Below are 23,326 nucleotides of genomic sequence, written 5' to 3' on the forward strand. Positions count from 1 at the left end.
ACCCCCCTAGTTGGTTGTCGTGAGGGTAGCCACGAGGGAGGAATAGGAATCTCAGAATAACATATGCTCCAATATGAGTGTCCTTGATGGATTTTTACTCCAATATAAATTATATAGTTCACTAACTTTACGTGAAGACTTATGCATCCTCAACTAGTTCAGCTGTTGTAGTCGTTTGATATGTGCTATCTCATTCCTGCAGGCAGATGAGAGGAGAGGAGCTCCAGAGCCTGAACGTCCAGCAGCTTCAGGCTCTAGAGAAGAGCCTCGAGTCCGGGCTCGGCTCTGTTCTGAAAACCAAGGTAGGCGTGCGTGACAACATCAACCTATCTAGCTATGGTCTTAGTTTTCCACACCTTGACGATGATTTCCGTAATGCAGAGCCAAAAGATCATGGACCAGATCAGCGAGCTAGAAAGAAAGGTAAGAACTTTGTGCCTCCAGGACCTGAATATTCGTGTGTGGAACTTCAGAGAAATTGTAGCTCAAACTCACCGGTTTTCGATGTTTGTTTCGCTAACATGCCGCTCTGTGTTGTTGAACAGAGGGTGCAGCTGATAGAGGAAAACGCAAGGCTAAAGGAGCAAGTGAGTCCCTGCAAATATTATTCCCCCCTCTCCTGCGTGTTGTTTCCATTTCTGGACATTCCGTTTGTGATGGAGCAATGGTCTGAAGCTGCAGGCGTCCAAGATGGAGATGCAAGTCGCCGCTGATTCACCGGTGGTGTACGAGGAAGGACAGTCGTCTGAGTCCGTCACCAACACGTCGTATCCGCGCCCTCCCCTCGACACCGAGGACAGCTCCGATACCTCTCTCAGGCTCGGGTGAGTTATTGCCAAAGGCAGCCATCTGTACCAGAAGCCATGTCCAGTCTGAAATGCCATATGAATTACTGCTGAGTAAAAATTCGGTATTGAGCTGAGAAAATTGCATTCATCATATGACTTGTGTGTGCTGCAGATTACCACTCTACAACTCGAAGTGATTGGCTGGAAATTATCCGAAGCAAAGTGATGGTTGGTCGCAACAAGGTCCTGAATCGAACCGCGCGCTGCATCGAATAAACAGTTTGAGTGCGCTGGATGATGTGTGTAATCTAAAAGAAGACTGGCTTCTGTTATATATAGTATAGTGTGGCATAATAAGAGAACAGGTTCTTTTGATATTACCTGCGAGTGCTGCTTTTCCCCGTCCTTGTCCTGTGCTGTAAAGCTTTAGTAGACCCCTGAGTATCCAGCAGAACTCTGAGTTGCTTCAATCACTCCTTGCAAGTAAATCAGCCACTGGCACAGTGGCATATTGATTTCAACATAAGAAGGGGGGGAAAATGTATGTTATGATGTTCTTCAAGAAGCACCTGTCGATCATCCTTTCTGGGGGGGAGAACTTCTGTGCTAGTGACTAATGGGAACAAATAGAACATGATTAGAAGTGGAGATTGCAAGAAAAAATGTATGCCCTTTGCCTTTGCACATGTTAAACAGGATTAGTTAGCATCAATCACCTCTCCTGCTTTAGACAGGCATATATGTCCAGTACCTAATGTCTTTGATTCGGCGGCAGTAAAGTGAGATATCAGCTTTAGTATCTTCAACTTTAGATCAGACATCAACTAGCTTTAATAGCTTCAGATCAGAATGTTAGAATGGCAGATCAAGTTTGTTCAGTGGCACTGGAATGGTTCCTGATTCTCTGAATTGCATTTGCGACCAAGCAAAACTGCAGCTAGATCTTGCATAATATACCCAGACAAACATAGTAAAAGAAGATTGGGCAGCTGAACTTTAAAAAGTTTATGGGTAGATTTTCGTTCAGATTAATTTTCATTAGCTGACAATTAAGAAATATTGTTTGTGGTGAGAAATGAATCATTTTTTGGTCTGCTCTCCATTTTATATTGCCCTAATTAGAGTAATTAAGCCTCTAAAGCCCCGGAATGGTAGTGCAGTTAGTGCAGTTAGTAGAAAGGCAGAGCCCAGGAATACAAGATGCAGAGGAGAGACGCGAGAGTCCAAATGGTTCAACTTTCAACTTCTTAATTTATTGCATAACCAGAAGCTACATCAGACGGCAGCGATCTGCGGCCACGAGAGTCAGGTGGCGCAGACGGCTGCTTCATCATGAGGGCCTGAGGCTCTCTTGCAAAGAAACTGTAGGAGGACCCTTCAGAAGCAGTAAACACCTTGCCCGGTGCGACCTCCCTTGCTTTCCCCAGCAGATGTCCAGAGAAATGATCACCCCATATGTCATAAGTGAACTCTTTCTTCAGTGCAGTGACACCCTCATCTCTCTTCACAGCCTTGTCTTTCATCAGGTTGGAGCCGGGAGCACGAGCATGCGGGGCAATTGGGGAAGATGAGGCCAACAATGGCGAGCGCCATGCTGTGGTCAGTGCAGTGGATGAAGCCAATGGGTTTACAGATGTCGCTGGAGGTGCGGGTGGCTGCTGCTTGGCAGTTTGGGACCAGCCATTCTTCACTTTGTTATTCCCAGTTAATGGTGCCCTTGCTTCGACATCAAGTCTACTCTCGAGTTTGTTTCTGTGCTTCGGTTCAGATGATGCTCCAGAAAAGGACCAGCCTTGTTTAGGGGTCAAACTCGGTGACAACGGTGAAGATGGTGTTGAATTCCCGCTGTGGCTGCTAGAAACCTCAAATTTTGCTGCCAGTCCTGCGCCGCCAACTTTTCGCTTCCTTCGCCTCCCTTTTTCTCTAGCAACTCTGATAGTAAGGTTCCCGCTAGTTTCTGTAACTTCCGTTGATACCTTGTCTTCCACAGGATTAGTTGGGGACACAGATATAGCTGAAGTTGTACTCTGTTGTTTATCTGCATTGCTCTTGTCATCTTTCTTTCGGGGGCTATCAAGAGTACTAGGAGGGCATTTCTCAGGAGGAGCTTCTTCAGCTTTTCTGTGTTCCCTTATCGGCCTGTCAACAATGCATAATTGGTCAAACATAAATCATCTGATACTGGAAAAATGTGATAAAAGGACGATATTGATCAAATTTTTACCTGGAAGTTTTGTTACTACCCTGAGGAAAAGAGGGCTTAACAGTCTTACTGATGGTATCTTTCCTGTCAGCAATCTTGGCATAGTAGTCTTGAGAGTTCGCTGACAAAGAATACGGGGCACCACGAACAATGACCACAACAAACAAGGACACAGTTCCCAAAAAGAGTATCAATGCTTTCCAATGGATTGATCTGAAGTAAGACCTTTTGCACTGCTTAAGCATACAGACAGGAATATTTGCAGTCATAGGGATTACGAAGATGCCAGTAGTCATAGCTAGCTCAAGATCTCGCTGAACCTTAACTGAAGAGAAGTCAGCTTTAAAAGAAATGAGCATTCTTATTGATTCACTTGGCGCTAAGCTAAACCCCTTGCAGTTGTTCACCGTAAATCCATCCAAACCACAATCAACTCCAGAAACTTTCACCTTTGTGACTCGAAGAGGAAGGTCACCACTATTTTTAACATGTATCTCCTTGGACAACTGCTGACTGCACGAAGAGCTGGGGATCTCGGATTTGGACAGTGTTGAGTTGTCGTCAAGATTAGAACCAAGGTTAAACTCTAACTTCCAAACAGCCTCAGGTCCCTCTAAAAGGGCAATAGATTGCCAGCCACCAGGTGCTCGAAGAGGTAACCATTCCAAGCCTGACAGATTGTTTCTAATCAAAGCCATGCTTGACCACATGCACCGATTTGAAGGGCGGAAAACAATGGGACCAAGTACAGCGCTTGTCAAAGGACCAAGATAGGTCTCAGTAATTGCTTTGCTACCTAATGAGAAGCCAAATCTGGTCTCTGTTGAGTCAATTTCTGGAGATCTGCTTGAGAAAGTGTGTTCACATTCGTCGTTTACAGTTCTGCACTGGCCAATGATTTCCTCAGAGTTCAGTACCAGCTGCATGGACACATGTTGCTGGCTTGGGTTATGGACGGTTATCCATTCAGAAAACTGTGATCCAATTTGCACGACAGGAAACACCAACTCATGATTTGTGAGAACAGAAATCCCAGTCATTGTTCCATGAGATCTCCAATTCCTAAGTACCATGTCATCTGCTCTGATCGCTCCCCCGATTGTTGGCTGCAAATTATATTACAAAATTGTATGAGAATATTACAAAGCAAAAATATTTAAATGCATACAGGTGGAAAATACTTGATACAATTTAGCAGTTTGCAAAGAGTTACCAACTATTGATATCTATGACAGTCGAATACGAGATCAATACTAAACTATCGTAAAATATATAACGAGAGCAAGATTGCATAATGTGCCTGCTTTTCTCTATTCCCCTGCTTATTCTTCCAAACAGATGGTTAAGACTAATGACAACCACAATAAAGGCCTTACAAACTTTCTTTAACGCGATAATGGCATGTGTTACAGAAAACATTAAAGCAGTAAGGTTAACATACCAATATGAATTTACAGCCTGCATGAGATTAACTTTACCGGTTTAAAGAGAAAATGATATGCTGGGCTGATGAAATTAATGAACAGGGTAACACATGACAGAGTGATATCATTATTCATTACTGGGTTCATAGCATAGATTATGTTGTAAGCATTGAATGCTTCAAAACAGGTCCTAGTCCAGCTAGGAGAACAACACGTAAGACCAACTGAAACAGCACAAGGTTTTATATTACCTTCATGTTATGCGGGCCTTCTGTTTCTATGATGCTGCCCAAAGATCCTGTCCTTGAGTTAGCAGAGGTCTCTTCAGAATGTGATTCAGCAAATGGCTCATCAGAATCAGCAACAACGGCATTGGTTGTATGAGAAATAGGTGCACGCATTATATCTTGGCAGGGTATCACAATTGAACTACCAAGGGAACTGTTTGTTTCGACCACTATATTGCAGTTGTCAAATGAAATACCCTTTGGAACTGAAGCAGTATATCTTATCAAAGCTATATCTGTTACAGTGTCAGGGAAGAGTATCAAGCCATTCAAGTACTTCAACTGAAAGATCATCGGGCCATCCCTGTTATCCCCAGTTATACTCACAACCTTCAGTAACTCTGTTGCATCATTCCGTAAGGAAAGGGAATATATTGACCCATTTCCAGCACAAGATGATATTCGCTCAAACGTGACAGAAACCAAGTTTGTGGAATCATAGTAGGTGCGCGTGTGTACCTCTAGTTCAATAGGTATAACAACAATGTCCACCTTATCAGTTGTGTGATTGCGCAGTTTCATGTAGATAGCACCAAACACCTTGCCTTCTGAAATAGGTTGCAATTTCAACTCTATGACAGTGCTGCTTTCTGAAGGAAGCACCTCCCATTGCTCACTAGGCCTAATATGGATCACTGGCCATCCAAATTCAGTACTGCTTGCAGTATGCCAGTTGCTGCTCAAAGAAGTTAACTCCACTGCCTCATCCAGAGGGCCTAACTGACAAACTACATGAGAAGATTGTTTTGTGCTTTCAGAAGCAGACATCCAAACGGCCACTTCCTCGACATAGAGAGAATCATCAAAAGGGTTGTATATGGACAAATTCTTCTCCAGGTGTCCACCTATTACAACATCCATCCTGGTCAATGGAAGTATCTGGTAAGGCGACCCGACAGCCATGCCCTTAGCTTGTATGATGAACCCACCAAAATTGGTCTGCAAAACCAAATGTGCTGAAGAAGAGCCCAACAACTTTGGCAGGAACATGAAGGTGACCGACGCATTTTCGCCGGGCTGCAGAACCAGGTCCTCATAACCATACACATAGAACTGTGGATCAGTGCTGAATGGCTCATAGACACGCAAGACACTGTCATTGTTCAAGTTCACCACAGTCAGGGAGGCCACAGAGGCTGCATACAGGTTACTCCTGCCCCAATCCAAGACTGGCGGACTTATCTCCACATTCATGGAGGAAGAACTGTAGAGGGCATTTGGGCTGACATCTGAGGTCGCGCCATCCAGTTCCAGTGGCACCCCATGCGATGCCTGCATCCAATTGTCAGGCACAAGCGGCGCCTGGCACGACCCAGCATCATACCTCGCAACATCCTTGCCCTCTCTCCCCAACGCATCGCGCGCCCCTGCGACGATTGCATCGGCAGAGGAGCAAGTTACCATGCCTCCCCCGGACATCGGGAAGCACATTGACCGGGATGGCCCCCAGTCCCTTGAAACCCCCAAATCAGGCTCGTTGATGACGTCATCGCTGGCGAGCAGCGTCTGGACCTCCGAGGACGAGAAGCAGAAGGAACCCCCGTCCGCGCACACATCCCGGAAGCCGAGGCAGCGACCGTCCTCATGGCTCTCCTCCGCGGAATCCGCCGCCGCCGCCGCCGCCGAGACGGACAGCGCGAAGGCCAAGAACACGCAGCACAGAGCAGCCAAGGAAGCCCTGCAAGAAGGCGAAAACACCACAAAAGAGGTCAAGAACTCGCCGGCTGGCCGCGGTTGTTCGTCAAAAAGGCAGAGCGCTACCGAACACCAAAGCATCCCCCAAACAGAAACCCCAAGAAAATAGTCACGCGAACCCCCAAAAAAACTTGGTATCTTCGGCAGCATAAGCATGGATCACTCCAGAACTCGAGAGCGCTGGCCAGCGAGAGGCGAGCAGCAGTTTCTTGGTCGCTTCAAGATGGCTGGAGGCAAGAAAGCAAGGAGGGCGGAGCAGCGGAGTTAACGGGGAACTCACCGAGCAGGGGAGGAAGCGGAGCGCAGGGGGGCGAGGGGAATGGATGGAGCCGCTGGCGAAGAGCGGCGGCGGCGGCGGCGGCGGGTGGTCATGGCGGAGAGGGCATGCGGCGGGCGAGACTTTAGTGTTGTGGTGACCATAGGAATCGACGGGAAAATGAAAAGAAAAAGGAAATAAAAAGGAGGAGAGGGAGGGGGAGACGGACAGGGACGGAGGTGGACAGGAAATAAAAAGAAGTGGGAGGGAAACAAAATAAAAATTGGAGGGAGGGGTTGGTTGGTCCCGGTGAAGAAAACACATTCACGTCCCACCCCCAAAAGGAAGGGGAAACCCCATTTTGTGGTTTTTGATTGAAGTTCACATGACTATTTAGCCCTTTCAGTGCATATTTTTTGAAACTTTTAGCCCTTTCAGTGTTTGCGTGCTACAAATCTAGTCCAAACAACATTATCATCACCAACAACAAATATAAATGTTCTCAAACAGTTCTTTCTAACAAAAAAGGGGAAACTATTTTGTAAATAAGAAACTTTCGGTGGTCAATCAAGATAAGATAAGATGCTCTAAGCGTTCAATGCACTGGCGATTGCGTATGCTCGCGTCGCGACGTTCTCGGTTGCGTCAGCCTCGCTGTTTACAACTCATAGCCACCAAGCCGTTTCACCTCATCTTGTCCGCATTTCCCGTCTACTGTGTGGTTTATTGATCATTATTCACTTCGGTTTCTACCGCTTGATGAGGAATTGATTGCATACATATCCCATTTTCGCTACTTTTGCACATTTGTTGAACAATAATTCGGATAAGTCTCTTTTTACATCACAATGATGCATTTTTAAAATGAATCCATACGAGAGGAGACATTGCGTGGAGGCTTAGATAAGATGAAAGTCAATGTAATCGAAGCAATAACTGATCATGAAAAATAGTGCATGCGGCGGGCGAGGGTTCACTTTGTAACCATGGAATTTTAAGGGGGTAAAAAGAAGATGGGTAAAAAGGAAAGGAAGGGCTGAGGAGATGAGAGGGAGAGAGGAGGACATAAATTTGGAGACAAAGAAATATATAAGGTGATGATTGGTTCTCTTGTTTGGAAAAGATTTTTGTAAATTTGAAAGTTCAAATGACTATTTAGTCCATCAATATATGTGGCTGCAAATCCCAACTCAAGCAACAAATCAAATATTTTATGAACAACAAAAACTATTATGTAATGTTAGGAGATCACCACATCCAAGCGGGATATCTATTGAGCATTTAATATACTAGCTTATGAGTACGCGTCTTCTCTGCACGACCAGTTGTGCCTCACCCTAGTTTTAAAAGCCAAATTGGACGTCAGTGAGACAGTTTCTATGGACCACCCCGCAAATAGGCCCGAGAGAACCGGTAGCGTAGGACAGTTCTACCCTAACTGGGAGAAAAATAGGAGTCGATTGAAGTGGGAGGGGCAGAATAAAAATTGGGAGAGGCGTTGGTTGGTCTGGTGAAAAAAAACACAATCATGTTTCCCCAAAAAGGGAAGGGAAAACACTTTTTTTGGTTTTTGAAATTCAGATGGCTATTTAGACCTTTTATAAAAAATTAGCCCTTTCAATATTTGTGTAACTATGTGTAGATCTAGTTCAAACAACAACATCATCAACAACAACTTTTGGCAGACAAATCAATATAACATGCTCTAAGCGTTCAATGCACTGGCATTTGCCTATGCCGACGTTGCGACGTTCTCGTTTATGTCACCCCACTGTTTACAGCTCATAGCTACCTACCCGTTTCACCTCCTCTCTCCATATTACCAGTCCACTTTTGTTGTTTATTGATTATTCACTTCGGTTTTCTATCTCTTGATGAAGATTGAGTGCCTAGCTATCCCCTTCCGCTTCTTTTGCACATTTGTTGGTCGATAATCCTAGTAAGTCACTTAGGGGATTGAAGGTGATGGTTGGTTCTCTTGTTTGGAAAAAGAATGTTGAAATTTTTTAAGTTCATACAACTAGTTAGTCCATGAATATATGTGGCATGCAAATCCCAACTCAAGCAACAAATAATACATGTATACTCAACAAAAACTATTATGTAATGTTAGGATCACCACATCCAAGCAGGATATCTATTGAGCATTTAATGTGCTAGCTTATGAGTATGCGTTCTCTCTACGCCACCAGTTGTACCTCACCCATAGTTTTACGCCGTGGGACAAAAAGGGGAATAGGCGACATACATGATATCTAGGGATTGCCCCGCCAATAGACTAGAGATACCAGGCGAACAAGCCATTTTTGCGCAAACCGGGGAAAACGGGAGTTGGTTGAACTGGTGGATGGCTTATGCATTCATGTGAAGTATAAAAATAACTTGCATTTGCGAGGGATCGACCCTCATCGACAGGGAACGGGTCCAAGCCTCGAGTTTGGCCCAACAACCAACTCGCCTAGCATGCATTCTTGTTAAATAAAATTTAGCTTATTTTAGCATGTTTTCTTGCCCAATAAAATGAACTTACTTATTTGACAATTTCTAGCATCTTCTCTCGCGTTCTCGCCTCTCCTATTTTCATGCTAGCTTGTGTTACTTATTTACCGCAACTTCCACTCATTCTTCTCATGATTAAATGAAGTCAACATGATTCATTTGTTCCCTTTCATTTCACTTCACATTTGCTCAACAAAAACTCATGTATCTCACCTTTCACACCTGATAACCCACAAGTATAGGGGATCAATTGTAGCCTCTTTCGATAAGTAGGAGTGTCGAACCCAACGAGGAGCTAAAGGTATTCCATCAAGTTTTATCGACCACCGATACAACACTACGCACGCTTAACGTTTGCTTCACCTAGAACAAGTATGAAACTAGAAGTACTTTGTAGGTGTTGTTGGATAGGTTTGCAAGATAATAAAGAGCACGTAAATAAAATCTAGGGGTTGTTTAGATGAAGACACAACTAAGTTAGTTTCAGTAGAAAGCTTTTTGTCACGAGAAAGTTATTTGTCCCTAGACAATCGATAACTAGACCGGTAATCATTATTGCAATTGTATTTGAGGGAGAGGCATAAACTAACATACTTTCTCTTCTTGGATCATATGCACTTATGATTGGAACTCTAGCAAGCATCCGCAACTACTAAAGATCATTAAGGTAAAACCCAACCATAGCATTATAAGGCATCAAGTCCTCTTTTACTCCCATACGCAAACAACCTACTTACTCGGGTCTGTGCTTCTGTCACTCACGCCACCCACCATAAGCAAATCATAAACATATTGAAAACCCTATAGCAGGGATCCCTCACGCTTGCGCGACACGGAGAGCAACTCAAACCAATAATAAAACATGCAACTCAAACCAATCACGATCATCAATTAACCCATAGGACAAAACGGATCTACTCAAACATCATAGGATAGTCATACATCATCGGGAAATAATATACAGCGTTAAGCACCATGTTTAAGTAGAGATTACAGCGGGTAAAAGAGGGGTTACACCGCTGCATAGAGGGGGGAAGAGTTGGTGATGACGACGGTGAAGTTGTTGGTGTAGATCGTTGTCGTGATGATGGCCCCGGCGGCGTTCCGGGGCCACCAAGAGAGAGGGGGAGAGAGAGCCCCCCTTCTTCGTATTCTTCCTTGACCTTACCCCTAGATGGGAGAAGGGTTTCCCCTCTGGTCCATGGCCCCCATGGCGGCGGAGGGGCGAGAGCCCCTCCGAGATTGGATCTCTCTCTGTGTTTCCTTCTGTTTTTGCGCTCTCCGATTCTGCCCTTTCATCGTTTCTTAAATTCCCGGAGATCCGTAACTCCGATTGGGATGAAATTTTGACACGATTTTTATCCGGATATTGGTTTTCTTGAGGCGAAAGTGTTGGGGAACGTAGCAGAAATTCAAAATTTTCCTACGTGTCACCAAGATCTATCTATGGAGAGACTAGCAACGAGGGGAAGGAGAGTGCATCTACATACCCTTGTAGATCGCTAAGCGGAAGCGTTCAAGTGAACGGGGTTGATGGAGTCGTACTCGTCGTGATTCAGATCACCGATGATCCTAGTGCCGAACGGACGACACCTCCGCGTTCAACACACGTACAGCTCGACGATGTCTCCCACGCCTTGATCCAACAAGGAGAGAGGGAGAGGTTGAGGAAGACTCCATCCAGCAGCAGCACAACGGCGTGGTGGTGATGGAGGAGCGTGGCAATCCTGTAGGGCTTCGCCAAGCACCTACGGGAGAGGAGGAGGTGTCACGGGAGGGAGGGAGGCGCCAAGGGCTCAGGTATGGATGCCCTCCCTCCCCTCCACTATATATAGGGGCAGGGGAGAGGGGGGAGGCGCAGCCTTGCCCCTTCCTCCAAGGAAGGGGTGCGGCTAAGAGGGGGGGAGGAGTCCATCCTCCCCAAGGCACCTCGGAGGTGCCTTCCCCCTTTAGGACTCTCCCCTTTTTCCTATATCTTGGCGCATGGGCCTCTAGGGGCTGGTGCCCTTGGCCCATGTAGGCCAAGGCGCACCCCCTACAGCCCATGTGGCCCCCGGGGCAGGTGGCCCCACCCGGTGGGCCCCCGGGATCCTTCCGGTGGTCCCGGTACAATACCGATGACCCCGAAACTTGTCCCGATGGCCGAAACAGGACTTCCTATATATAAATCTTTACCTCCGGACCATTCCGGAACTCCTTGTGACGTCCGGGATCTCATTCGGGACTCCAAACAACATTCGGTAACCACATACAAACTTCCTTTATAACCCTAGCGTCATCGAACCTTAAGTGTGTAGACCCTACGGGTTCGGGAGACATGTAGTCATGACCGAGATGTTCTCCGGTCAATAACCAACAGCGGGATCTGGATACCCATGTTGGCTCCCACATGTTCCACGATGATCTCATCGGATGAACCACGATGTCAAGGACTCAATCAATCCCGTATACAATTCCCTTTGTCTAGCGGTATGGTACTTGCCCGAGATTCGATCGTCGGTATACCGATACCTTGTTCAATCTCGTTACCGGCAAGTCTCTTTACTCGTTCCGTAACACATCATCCCGTGATCAACCCCTTGGTCACATTGTGCACATTATGATGATGTCCTACCGAGTGGGCCCAGAGATACCTCTCCGTTTACACGGAGTGACAAAATCCCAATCTCGATTCGTGCCAACCCAACAGCCACTTTCAGAGATACCCGTAGTGTACCTTTATAGCCACCCAGTTACGTTGTGACGTTTGGCACACCCAAAGCACTCCTACGGTATCCGGGAGTTGCACAATCTCATGGTCTAAGGAAATGATACTTGACATTAGAAAAGCTTTAGCATACGAACTACATGATCTTGTGCTAGGCTTAGGATTGGGTCTTGTCCATCACATCATTCTCCTAATGATGTGATCCCGTTATCAACGACATCCAATGTCCATGGTCAGGAAACCGTAACCATCTATTGATTAACGAGCTAGTCAACTAGAGGCTTACTAGGGACATGGTGTTGTTTATGTATCCACACATGTATCTGAGTTTCCTATCAATACAATTCTAGCATGGATAATAAACGATTATCATGAACAAGGAAATATAATAATAATCAATTTATTATTGCCTCTAGGGCATATTTCCAACAGTCTCCCACTTGCACTAGAGTCAATAATCTAGTTCACATCGATATGTGATTAACACTCAAGGTCACATCCCCATGTGACTAACACCCAAAGAGTTCTGGGTTTGATCATGTTGCTTGTGAGAGAGGTTATAGTCAACGGGTCTGAACCTTTCAGATCCGTGTGTGCTTTACAAATCTCTATGTCATCTCCTAGATGCAGCTACCACGTTCTATTTGGAGCTATTCCAAATAACTGTTCTACTTGGAGCTATTCTAAATTGTTGCTCCATTATACGTATCCGGTATCTCTACTCAGAGCTATCCGGATAGGTGTTAAGCTTGCATCGACGTAACCCTTTACGACGAACTCTTTTACCACCTCCATAATTGAGAAAATTCCTTAGTCCACTAGTTACTAAGGATAACTTTGACCGCTGTCCTGTGATCCATTCTTGGATCACTCTTGTACCCCTTGACTGACTCATGGTAAAGCACACTTCAGGTGCGGTACACAGCATAGCATACTGTAGAGCCTATGTCTTAAGCATAGGGGACGACCTTCGTTCCTTTCTCTCTATTCTGCCATGGTCGAGCTTTAAGTCTTAACTTCATACCTTACAACTCAGGCAAGAACTCCTTCTTTGACTGATCCATCTTGAACACCTTCAAGATCACGTCAAGGCATGTGCTCACGTCAAGATCACGTCGGTATACCGATACCTTGTTCAATCTCGTTACCGGCAAGTCTCTTTACTCGTTCCGTAACACATCATCCCGTGATCAACCCCTTGGTCACATTGTGCACATTATGATGATGTCCTACCGAGTGGGCCCAGAGATACCTCTCCGTTTACACGGAGTGACAAAATCCCAATCTCGATTCGTGCCAACCCAACAGACACTTTCAGAGATACCCGTAGTGTACCTTTATAGCCACCCAGTTACGTTGTGACGTTTGGCACACCCAAAGCACTCCTACGGTATCCGGGAGTTGCACAATCTCATGGTCTAAGGAAATGATACTTGACATTAGAAAAGCTTTAGCATACGAACTACATGATCTTGTGCTAGGCTTAGGATTGGGTCTTGTCCATCACATCATTCTCCTAATGATGTGATCCCGTTATCAACGACATCCAATGTCCATGGTCAGGAAACCGTAACCATCTATTGATTAACGAGCTAGTCAACTAGAGGCTTACTAGGGACATGGTGTTGTCTATGTATCCACACATGTATCTGAGTTTCCTATCAATACAATTCTAGCATGGATAATAAACCATTATCATGAACAAGGAAATATAATAATAATCAATTTATTATTGCCTCTAGGGCATATTTCCAACAGTCTACCACTTGCACTAGAGTCAATAATCTAGTTCACATCGATATGTGATTAACACTCAAGGTCACATCCCCATGTGACTAACACCCAAAGAGTTTACTAGAGTCAATAATCTAGTTCACATTTACCATGTGATTAACACTCGATGAGTTCTGGGTTTGATCATGTTATGCTTGTGAGAGAGGTTACAGTCAACGGGTCTGAACCTTTCAGATCCGTGTGTGCTTTACAAATCTCTATGTCATCTCCTAGATGCAGCTACCACGTTCTATTTGGAGCTATTCCAAATAACTGTTCTACTTGGAGCTATTCTAAATTGTTGCTCCATTATACGTATCCGGTATCTCTACTCAGAGCTATCCGGATAGGTGTTAAGCTTGCATCGACGTAACCCTTTACGACGAACTCTTTTACCACCTCCATAATTGAGAAAATTCCTTAGTCCACTAGTTACTAAGGATAACTTTGACCGCTGTCCTGTGATCCATTCTTGGATCACTCTTGTACCCCTTGACTGACTCATGGTAAAGCACACTTCAGGTGCGGTACACAACATAGCATATTGTAGAGCCTATGTCTTAAGCATAGGGGACGACCTTCGTTCCTTTCTCTCTATTCTGCCATGGTCGAGCTTTAAGTCTTAACTTCATACCTTACAACTCAGGCAAGAACTCCTTCTTTGACTGATCCATCTTGAACACCTTCAAGATCACGTCAAGGCATGTGCTCATTTGAAAGTACTATTAAGTGTTTTGATCTATCCTTATAGATCTTGATGCTCAATGTTCAAGTAGCTTAATCCAGGTTTTCCATTGAAAACACTTTCCAAATAACCCTATATGCTTTCCAGAAATTCTACGTCATTTCTGATCATTAATATGTCAACAACATATACTCATCAGAAATTCTATAGTGCTCCCACTCACTTCTTTGGAAATACAAGTTTCTCATAAACTTTGTATACACCCAAAATCTTTGATCATCATCAAAGCATACATTCCAACTCCGAGATGCTCACTCCAGTCCTCAGAAGGATTGCTGGAGCTTTGCATACTTATTAGCATATTTCAGGATAGACAAAACCTTCCGGTTGTATCACATACAACCTTTCCTCAAGAATCATCGAGGAAACAATGTTTTGACATCCTATCTGCAAGATTTCATAAATAATGCAGTAATTGCTAATATAATTCCAACAGACTCTTAGCATCGCTACGAGTGAGAAAGTCTCATCGTAGTCAACTCCTTGAACTTGTCGAAAAAACATCTCAACGACAAGTCGAGCTTTCTCAATGGTGACACTTACCATCATTGTCTGTCTTCCTTTCAAAATCCATATGTACCTAACAGCCTTACGACCATCAAGTAGTTCTTCCAAAGTCTACACTTTGTTTTCATATATGGATCCTCTCTCGGATTACATGGCCTCGAGCCATTTATCGGAATCCGGGCCCACCATCGCTTCTCCATAGCTCGTAGGTTCATTGTTGTCTAGCAACATGACTTCCAAGACAGGATTACTGTACCACTCTGAAGTAGTACGTATCCTTGTCACCCTACGAGGTTTGGGAGTGACTTGATCTGAAGTTTCATGATCACTATCATAAGCTTCTACTTCAATTGGTGTAGGTGCCACAGGAACAACTTCCTGTGCCCTGCTACACACTGGTTGAAGTGATGGTTCAATAACCTCATCAAGTCTCCACCATCCTCCCACTCAATTCTTTCGAGAGAAACCTTTCCTCGAGAAAGGACCCAATTCTAGAAACAATTCATATTGCTTTCGGGTCTGAATTAGGAGGTATACCCAACTGTTTTGGGTGTCCTATGAAGATGTACTTTATCCACTTTGGGTTCGAGCTTAATCCTGAAACTTTTTCACATAAGCGTCGCAGCCCCAAACTTTTAAGAAACGACAACTTAGGTTTCTCTAAACCATAATTCATACGGTGTCATCTCATCGGAATTATGTGGTGCCCTATTTAAAGTGAATGTGGTTGTCTCTAATGCCTAACCCATGAACGATAGTGGTAACTCGATAAGGGACATCATGGTATGCACCATATCCAATAGGGTGCAACTATGACGTTTGGACACACCATCACACTATGGTGTCCCAGGCGGTATTAATTGTGAAACAATTTCCACAATGTCTTAATTGTGTGCCAAAACTCGTAATTCAGATATTCATCTCTATGATCATATCATAGACATTTTATCCTCTTGTCACAATGATCTTCTACTTCACTCTGAAATTACTTGAACCATTCAATAATTCAGACTTGTATTTCATCAAGTAAATATTCTCAACATCACTCAAATCATCTATGAAGTAAGAACATAACGATATTCACTGCATGCCTCAGCACTCATTGGACTGCACACATCAAAATGTGTTGCTTCCAACAAGTTTCTATCTTGTTCCATTTTACTGAAACCGAGGCTTTTCAGCCATCTTGCCTATGTGGTATGATTTGCATATCTCAAGTGATCCGAAATCAAGTGAGTCCAAACGATCCATCTGCATGGAGTTTCTTCATGCGTATACACCAATAGACATGGTTCGCATGTCTCAAACTTTTCAAAAATGAGTGAGTCCAAAGATCCATCAACATGGAGCTTCTTCATGCGTTTTAAACCAATATGACTTACATGGCAGTGCCACCAGTAAGTGGTACTATCATTACTATCTTTTGGCATGAAAATGTGTATCACTACGATCGAGATTCAATAAACCATTCAGGTTTAATACTAATCTTGATGGTAGAGGGAGTGTGCGATGTTTGATTACATCAAACTTGGAAACACTTCCAACATATATCATCAGCTCACCTTTAGCTAGTCTCCGTTTATTCCGTAGCTTTTATTTCGAGTTACTAACACTTAGCAACCGAACCGGTATCTAATACCCTGGTGCTACTAGGAGTACTAGTAAAGTACACATTAACATAATGTATATCCAATATACTTCTATCGACCTTGCCAGCCTTCTCATCTACCAAGTATCTAGGGTAATTCTGCTCTAGTGACTATTCCCCTTATCACAGAAGCACTTAGTCTCGGGTTTGGGTTCAACCTTGGGTTTCTTCACTAGAGCAGCAGCTGAATTGCCATTTCATGAAGTATCCCTTTGTTCCCTTGCCCTTCTTGAAACTAGTGGTTTCACCAACCATCAACAATTGATGCTCCTTCTTGATTTCTACTTTCGCGGTGTCAAACATCGCGAGTACCTCAAGGATCACCATATCTATCCCTGATATATTATAGTTCATCACGAAGCTCTAGCAGCTTGGTGGCAATGTCTTTGGAGAAACATCACTATCTCATCTGGAAGATCAACTCCCACTTGATTCAAATGATTGTTGTACTCAGACAATCTGAGCACAAGCTCAACAATTGAGCTTTTCTCCTTAGTTTGCAGGTTAAGAAAGCCATCGGAGGTCTTATACCTCTTGACATGGGCACGAGCCCGAAATCCCAATTTCAGCCCTCAAAACATCTCATATGTTTCGCGATGTTTCAAAAACGTCTTTGGTGCCTCAACTCTAAACCATTTAACTGAACTATCACGTAGTTATCAAAACGTGTATGTCAGATGTTCGCAACAACCACAGACGATGTTTGGGGTTCAGCACACTGAGCGGTGCATTAAGGACATAAGCCTTCTATGAAGCAATGAGGACAATCCTTAGTTTACGGACCTAGTCCGCATAATTGCTACTATCAACTTTCAACTAAACTTTCTCTAGGAACATATCTATACAGTAGAACTATAGCGTGAGCTACGACATAATTTGCAAAAACCTTTTGACTATGTTCAGGATAAATAAGTTCATCTTATGAACTCCCACTCAGATAGACATCCCTCTGGTCATCTAAGTGATCACATGATCCGAGTCAAACTAGGCCGTGTCCGATCATCACGTGAGACGGACTAGTCATCATCAGTGAACATCTTCATGTTGATCGTATCTTCTATACGACTCATGTTCGACCTTTCGGTCTCCGTGTTCCGAGGCCATGTCTGTACATGCTAGGCTCGTCAAGTTAACCCTAAGTGTTTCGCGTGTGTAAATCTGTCTTACACCCGTTGTATGTGAACGTTAGAATCTAACACCCGATCATCACGTGGTGCTTCGAAACACGAACTGTCGCAACGGTGCATAGTTAGGGGAGAACACTTCTTGAAATTGTTGTAAGGGATCATCTTATTTACTACCGTCGTTCTAAGCAAATAAGATGTATAAACATGATAAACATCACATGCAATCAAATAGTGACATGATATGGCCATCATCACTTTGCTCCTTTTGATCTCCATCTTCGGGGCTCCATGATCATCATCGTCACCGGCATGACACCATGATCTCCATCATCATGATCTCCATCATCGTGTCTTCATGAAGTTGCCTCGCCAACTATTACTTCTACTACTATGGCTAACGGTTAGCAATAAAGTAAAGTAATTACATGACGTTTAAGTTGACACGCAGGTCACAAATAAATAAAGACAACTCCTATGGCTCCTGCCGGTTGTCATACTCATCGACATGCAAGTCGTGATTCCTATTACAAGAACATGATCAATCTCATACATCACATATATCATTCATCACATCCTTTTTGGCCATATCACAACACATAGCATACCCTGCAAAAACAAGTTAGACGTCCTCTAATTGTTGTTTGCATGTTTTACGTGGCTGCTATGGGTTTCTAGCAAGAACGTTTCTTACCTACGCATGAACCACAACGTGATATGCCAATTGCTATTTACCCTTCATAAGGACCCTTTTCATCGAATCCGATCCGACTAAAGTGGGAGAGACAGACACCCGCCAGCCACCTTATGCAACTAGTGCATGTTTGTCGGTGGAACCGGTCTCACGTAAGCGTACGTGTAAGGTTGGTCCGGGCCGCTTCATCCCACGATGCCGCCGAATCAAGATAAGACTAGTAACGGCAAGCATATTGAACAATATCGACGCCCACAACTACTTTGTGTTCTACTCGTGCAAAGAATCTACGCAATAGACCTAGCTCATGATGCCACTGTTGGGGAACGTAGCAGAAATTCAAAAATTTTCCTACGTATCACCAAGATCTATCTATGGAGAGACCAGCAACGAGTAGAAAGGAGAGTGCATCTACATACCCTTGTAGATCGCTAAGCGGAAGCGTTCAAGTGAACGGGGTTGATGGAGTCGTACTCGTCATGATTCAGATCACTGATGATCCTAGTGCCGAACGGACGGCACCTCCGCGTTCAACACACGTACAGCTCGACGATGTCTCCCACGCCTTGATCCAGCAAGGAGAGAGGGAGAGGTTGAGGAAGACTCCATCCAGCAGCAGCACAACGGCGTGGTGGTGATGGAGGAGCGTGGCAATCCTGCAGGGCTTCGCCAAGCACCTACGGGAGAGGAGGAGGTGTCACGGGAGGGAGGGAGGCGCCAAGGGCTCAGGTCTAGATGCCCTCCCTCCCCTCCACTATATATAGGGGCAGGGGAGAGAGGGGAGGCGCAGCCTTGCCCCCTCCTCCAAGGAAGGGGTGCGGCTAAGAGGGGGGGAGGAGTCCATCCTCCCCAAGGCACCTCGGAGGTGCCTTCCCCCTTTAGGACTCTCCCCTTTTTCCTATATCTTGGCGCATGGGCCTCTAGGGGCTGGTGCCCTTGGCCCATGTAGGCCAAGGCGCACCCCCTACAGCCCATGTGGCCCCCGGGGCAGGTGGCCCCACCCGGTGGGCCCCCGGGACCCTTCCGGTGGTCCCGGTACAATACCGATGACCCCCAAACTTGTCCCGATGGCCGAAACAGGACTTCCTATATATAAATCTTTACCTCCGGACCATTCCGGAACTCCTCGTGACGTCCGGGATCTCATCCGGGACTCCGAACAACATTCGGTAACCACATACAAGCTTCCTTTATAACCCTAGCGTCATCGAACCTTAAGTGTGTAGACCCTACGGGTTCGGGAGACATGCAGACATGACCGAGATGTTCTCCGGTCAATAACCAACAGCGGGATCTGGATACCCATGTTGGCTCCCACATGTTCCACGATGATCTCATCGGATGAACCACGATGTCAAGGACTCAATCAATCCCGTATACAATTCCCTTTGTCTAGCGGTATGGTACTTGCCCGAGATTCGATCATCGGTATACCGATACCTTGTTCAATCTCGTTACCGGCAAGTCTCTTTACTCGTTCCGTAACACATCATCCCGTGATCAACCCCTTGGTCACATTGTGCACATTATGATGATGTCCTACCGAGTGGGCCCAGAGATACCTCTCCGTTTACACGGAGTGACAAAATCCCAATCTCGATTCATGCCAACCCAACAGACACTTTCAGAGATACCCGTAGTGTACCTTTATAGCCACCCAGTTACGTTGTGACGTTTGGCACACCCAAAGCACTCCTACGGTATCCAGGAGTTGCACAATCTCATGGTCTAAGGAAATGATACTTGACATTAGAAAAGCTTTAGCATACGAACTACATGATCTTGTGCTAGGCTTAGGATTGGGTCTTGTCCATCACATCATTCTCCTAATGATGTGATCCCGTTATCAACGACATCCAATGTCCATGGTCAGGAAACCGTAACCATCTATTGATTAACGAGCTAGTCAACTAGAGGCTTACTAGGGACATGGTGTTGTCTATGTATCCACACATGTATCTGAGTTTCCTATCAATACAATTCTAGCATGGATAATAAACGATTATCATGAACAAGGAAATATAATAATAATCAATTTATTATTGCCTCTAGGGCATATTTCCAACAGAAAGAAGGGCACCAACCGCCTTACGGAGTGGCCACGAGGGCCCAGGGCACGCCCTACCCCTTGGGGCATGCCCCTCACCCTCGTGGGGCCCTCGGGCATCGTCTCGCGTTGATTCCACTTCCCAAATTTCACATATATTTCAAAAAAAATCTCTGTAAGTTTGTATCCTGTTTGGACTCCGTTTGATATGGATTTTTTGTGAAACAAAAAACATGCAAGAAACAGGAACTGGCACAGGGCACTGGATCAATATGTTAGTCCAAAAAATAGTATAAAAAGTTGCCAAAAGTATGTAAAAGTTGTAGAATGTTGGCATGAAACAATAAAAAATTATAGATACAACGGAGACGTATCAGCATCCCCAAGCTTAATTCCTGCTCGTCCTCGAGTAGGTAAATGATAAAAAAGATATTTTTTGATGTGGAATGCTACCTAGCATAATCTTGATCATGTAATCTAATCATGGCATGAATATTAAGACACGAGTGATTCAAAGCAATAGTCTATCATTTGACATTAAGACAATAATACTTCAAGCATACTAATAAAGCAATCATGTCTTTTCAAAATAACATGGCCAAAGAAAGTTATCCCTACAAAATCATATGGTCTTGCTATGCTCCATCTTCATCACATAAAATATTCAAATCATGCACACCCCCGATGACAAGCCAAGCAATTGTTTCATCTTTTTGATGTTCTCAAACCTTTTCAACTTTCACGCAATACATGAGCGTGAGTCATGGATATAGCACTATAGGTGGAATAGAATATGGTGATGGAGGTTGTGTGGAGAAGACAAAAAGGGAGAAAGTCTCACATCGATGCGGCTAATCAACGGGCTATGGAGATGCCCATCAATTGATGTCAATGCAAGGAGTAGGGATTGCCATGCAACAGATGCACTAGAGCTATAAGTGTATGAAAGCTCAAACTGAAACTAAGTGGGTGTGCATCCAACTTGCTTGCTCATGAAGACCTAGGGTACTTGAGGAAGCCCATCGTTGGAATATACACGCCAAGTTCTATAATGAAAATTCCCACTAGTATATGAAAGTGATAACTCAAGAGACTCTCTATATGAAGAACATGGTGCTACTCTGAAGCACAAGTGTGGTAAGAGGATAGTAACATTGTCCCTTCTCTCTTTTCTCTCATTTTTTTATTTTTTTCCTCTTTTTTGTAGGGTTCTTTGGCCTCTGAGGGAGTCCTGGATTAGGGGGTGTCTGGATGGTCGGACTATACCTTCAGCCGGACTCCTGGACTATGAAGATACAAGATTGAAGACTTCGTCCCGTGTCCGGAAGGGGCTTTCCTTGGCGTGGAAGGCAAGCTTGGCGATACGGATATGTAGATCTCCTACCATTGTAACCGACTTTGTGTAACCCTAACCCTCTCCGGTGTCTATATAAACCGAAGGGTTTTAGTCCGTAGGACAACATACAGAACAACAATCATACCATAGGCTAGCTTCTAGGGTTTAGCCTCTCCGATCTCGTGGTAGATCTACTCTTGTACTACCCATATAATCAATATTAATCAAGCAGGACGTAGGGTTTTACCTCCATCAAGAGGGCCCGAACCTGGGTAAAACTTCGTGTCCCTTGCCTCCTGTTACCATTCGGCCTAGACGCACAGTTCGGGACTCCCTACCCGAGATCCGCCGGTTTTGACACCGACATTGGTGCTTTCATTGAGAGTTCCTCTGTGTTGTCGCCGTTAGGCTTGATGGCTCCTGCGATCATCAATAGCGATGCAGTCCAGGGAGAGACCTTCCTCCCCGGACAGATCTTCGTCTTCGGCGGCTTCGCACTGCAGGCCAATTCACTTGGCCAACTGGAGCAGATCGAAAGCTATGCCCCTGGCCGTTAGGTCAGATTTGGAAGTTTAAACTACACGGCTGACATCCGCGGGGACTTGATCTTCGATGGATTCAAGCCACTGCCGAGCGCGCCGCACTGTCACGACGAGCGTGATCTAGCTCTGCCGTCGAACAGTGCCCTGGAGGCCGCACCCGCATCGGCTTCGACCCTTAATTCGGAGCCAACTGCGCTGATCGAGGATGGGTGGTTGGACGCCGCCTCGAGGGCTGTGATTCCAACGGCGATCGAGCCGAACACCAGCCCCGCACTCCGCGAGACTCGTGACTCCAAGGAGCCGGACTCCTCTCCGGACTCCGAACCCTCCGCGCCCCTGCCGATCGAATCCGATCGGGCGCCGATCACGGAGTTTACTACCGCGGACATCTTTCAGCACTCGCCTTTCGGCGATATTCCGAAGACACTAAAGTCTCTCTCTTTATTAGAAGAGCCCTGGCTGGACTACGGTCAGCAAGGTTGGGATACGGACGATGAAGAAATTCAAAGCCCACTCACCACCCACTTTGTAGCCACTGTCGACGATTTAACCGACATGCTCAACTTCGACTCCGAAGACATCGACGGTATGGACGCCGATGAAGGAGACGATGAAGAACCAGCACCTGTTGGGCCCTGGAAAGCCACCTCGTCATATGATGTATACATGGTGGACGCACCAAAAGATGAGGACGAGGAGCGGAAGGACGCACCGAAGGCTTGTTCCCTCGAGAAGCAGTCAAAGCGGCGACGCAAGCGCCGCCCCAAATCCTGCCTCGACGGAAATAACGATCACACAGACCCAGCGCTGGAGCAGGGCGAACCGTTGCCGGACAACGGCAATCCAGATAATCAAACCGAACAAACAAATTCTATCAAGGATAATGGTCCGGACGACATAACGCCGGACAGGCACCCGGAGCAGCAGAACGCCCGTAAAAGGCTTGTTGCCACCACGAGGAGTCTTAAAAAGCAGAAGCAAAGGCTCAAGGCTGTGCAAGACACACTCCAAATCAGATGGAGTAAAATACTCAACACAGCAGCGAGGTACG

At 45.2% G+C, this 23,326-nt stretch overlaps 2 protein-coding genes across 3 annotated transcripts in view; one reads left to right on the forward strand and one right to left on the reverse strand.

The window, feature by feature from the left end:
- LOC119284495 (MADS-box transcription factor 47-like) overlaps nucleotides 1-1,350 on the forward strand; it is a 14,911-nt gene extending 13,561 nt beyond the window's left edge. The window contains exons 5-9 of one of the 2 annotated variants that reach the window (XM_037563613.1): nucleotides 203-302; nucleotides 382-423; nucleotides 546-587; nucleotides 676-824; nucleotides 961-1,350. In XM_037563613.1, the coding sequence (XP_037419510.1) occupies nucleotides 203-302; nucleotides 382-423; nucleotides 546-587; nucleotides 676-824; nucleotides 961-985 (358 nt within the window). In that variant the 3' untranslated portion in view covers nucleotides 986-1,350. The remainder of the gene's footprint in view (nucleotides 1-202; nucleotides 303-381; nucleotides 424-545; nucleotides 588-675; nucleotides 825-960) is intronic. The other variant, XM_037563614.1, reaches the window with a different exon arrangement.
- A 666-nt stretch (nucleotides 1,351-2,016) lies between these two features.
- Nucleotides 2,017-6,832, reverse strand: LOC119284494 (transmembrane protein 131-like). The gene is made up of 4 exons (XM_037563612.1): nucleotides 6,678-6,832; nucleotides 4,667-6,380; nucleotides 3,013-4,097; nucleotides 2,017-2,927 (listed from the first exon to the last, which is right to left on the reverse strand). The coding sequence occupies exons 1-4, from the start codon at nucleotides 6,815-6,817 to the stop codon at nucleotides 2,036-2,038; spliced, it is 3,831 nt and encodes a 1,276-aa protein (XP_037419509.1). The 5' UTR covers nucleotides 6,818-6,832; the 3' UTR covers nucleotides 2,017-2,035.
- Nucleotides 6,833-23,326: the final 16,494 nt, after the last annotated feature.

Source organism: Triticum dicoccoides, chromosome 4A (assembly GCF_002162155.2).
Source record: "Triticum dicoccoides isolate Atlit2015 ecotype Zavitan chromosome 4A, WEW_v2.0, whole genome shotgun sequence".
NCBI classification, from domain to species: Eukaryota; Viridiplantae; Streptophyta; class Magnoliopsida; order Poales; family Poaceae; genus Triticum; species Triticum dicoccoides.

Coding starts and splice junctions, on each gene's coding strand:
- LOC119284494 (XM_037563612.1), bottom strand. CDS start 6,817: ATGGTCACCACAACACTAAAGTCTCGCCCGCCGCATGCCCTCTCCGCC. Junction 6,381..6,677: donor TCCGCTTCCTCCCCTGCTCG/GTGAGTTCCCCG, acceptor GCCTTCTTGCAG/GGCTTCCTTGGCTGCTCTGT. Junction 2,928..3,012: donor GGTAGTAACAAAACTTCCAG/GTAAAAATTTGA, acceptor CATTGTTGACAG/GCCGATAAGGGAACACAGAA.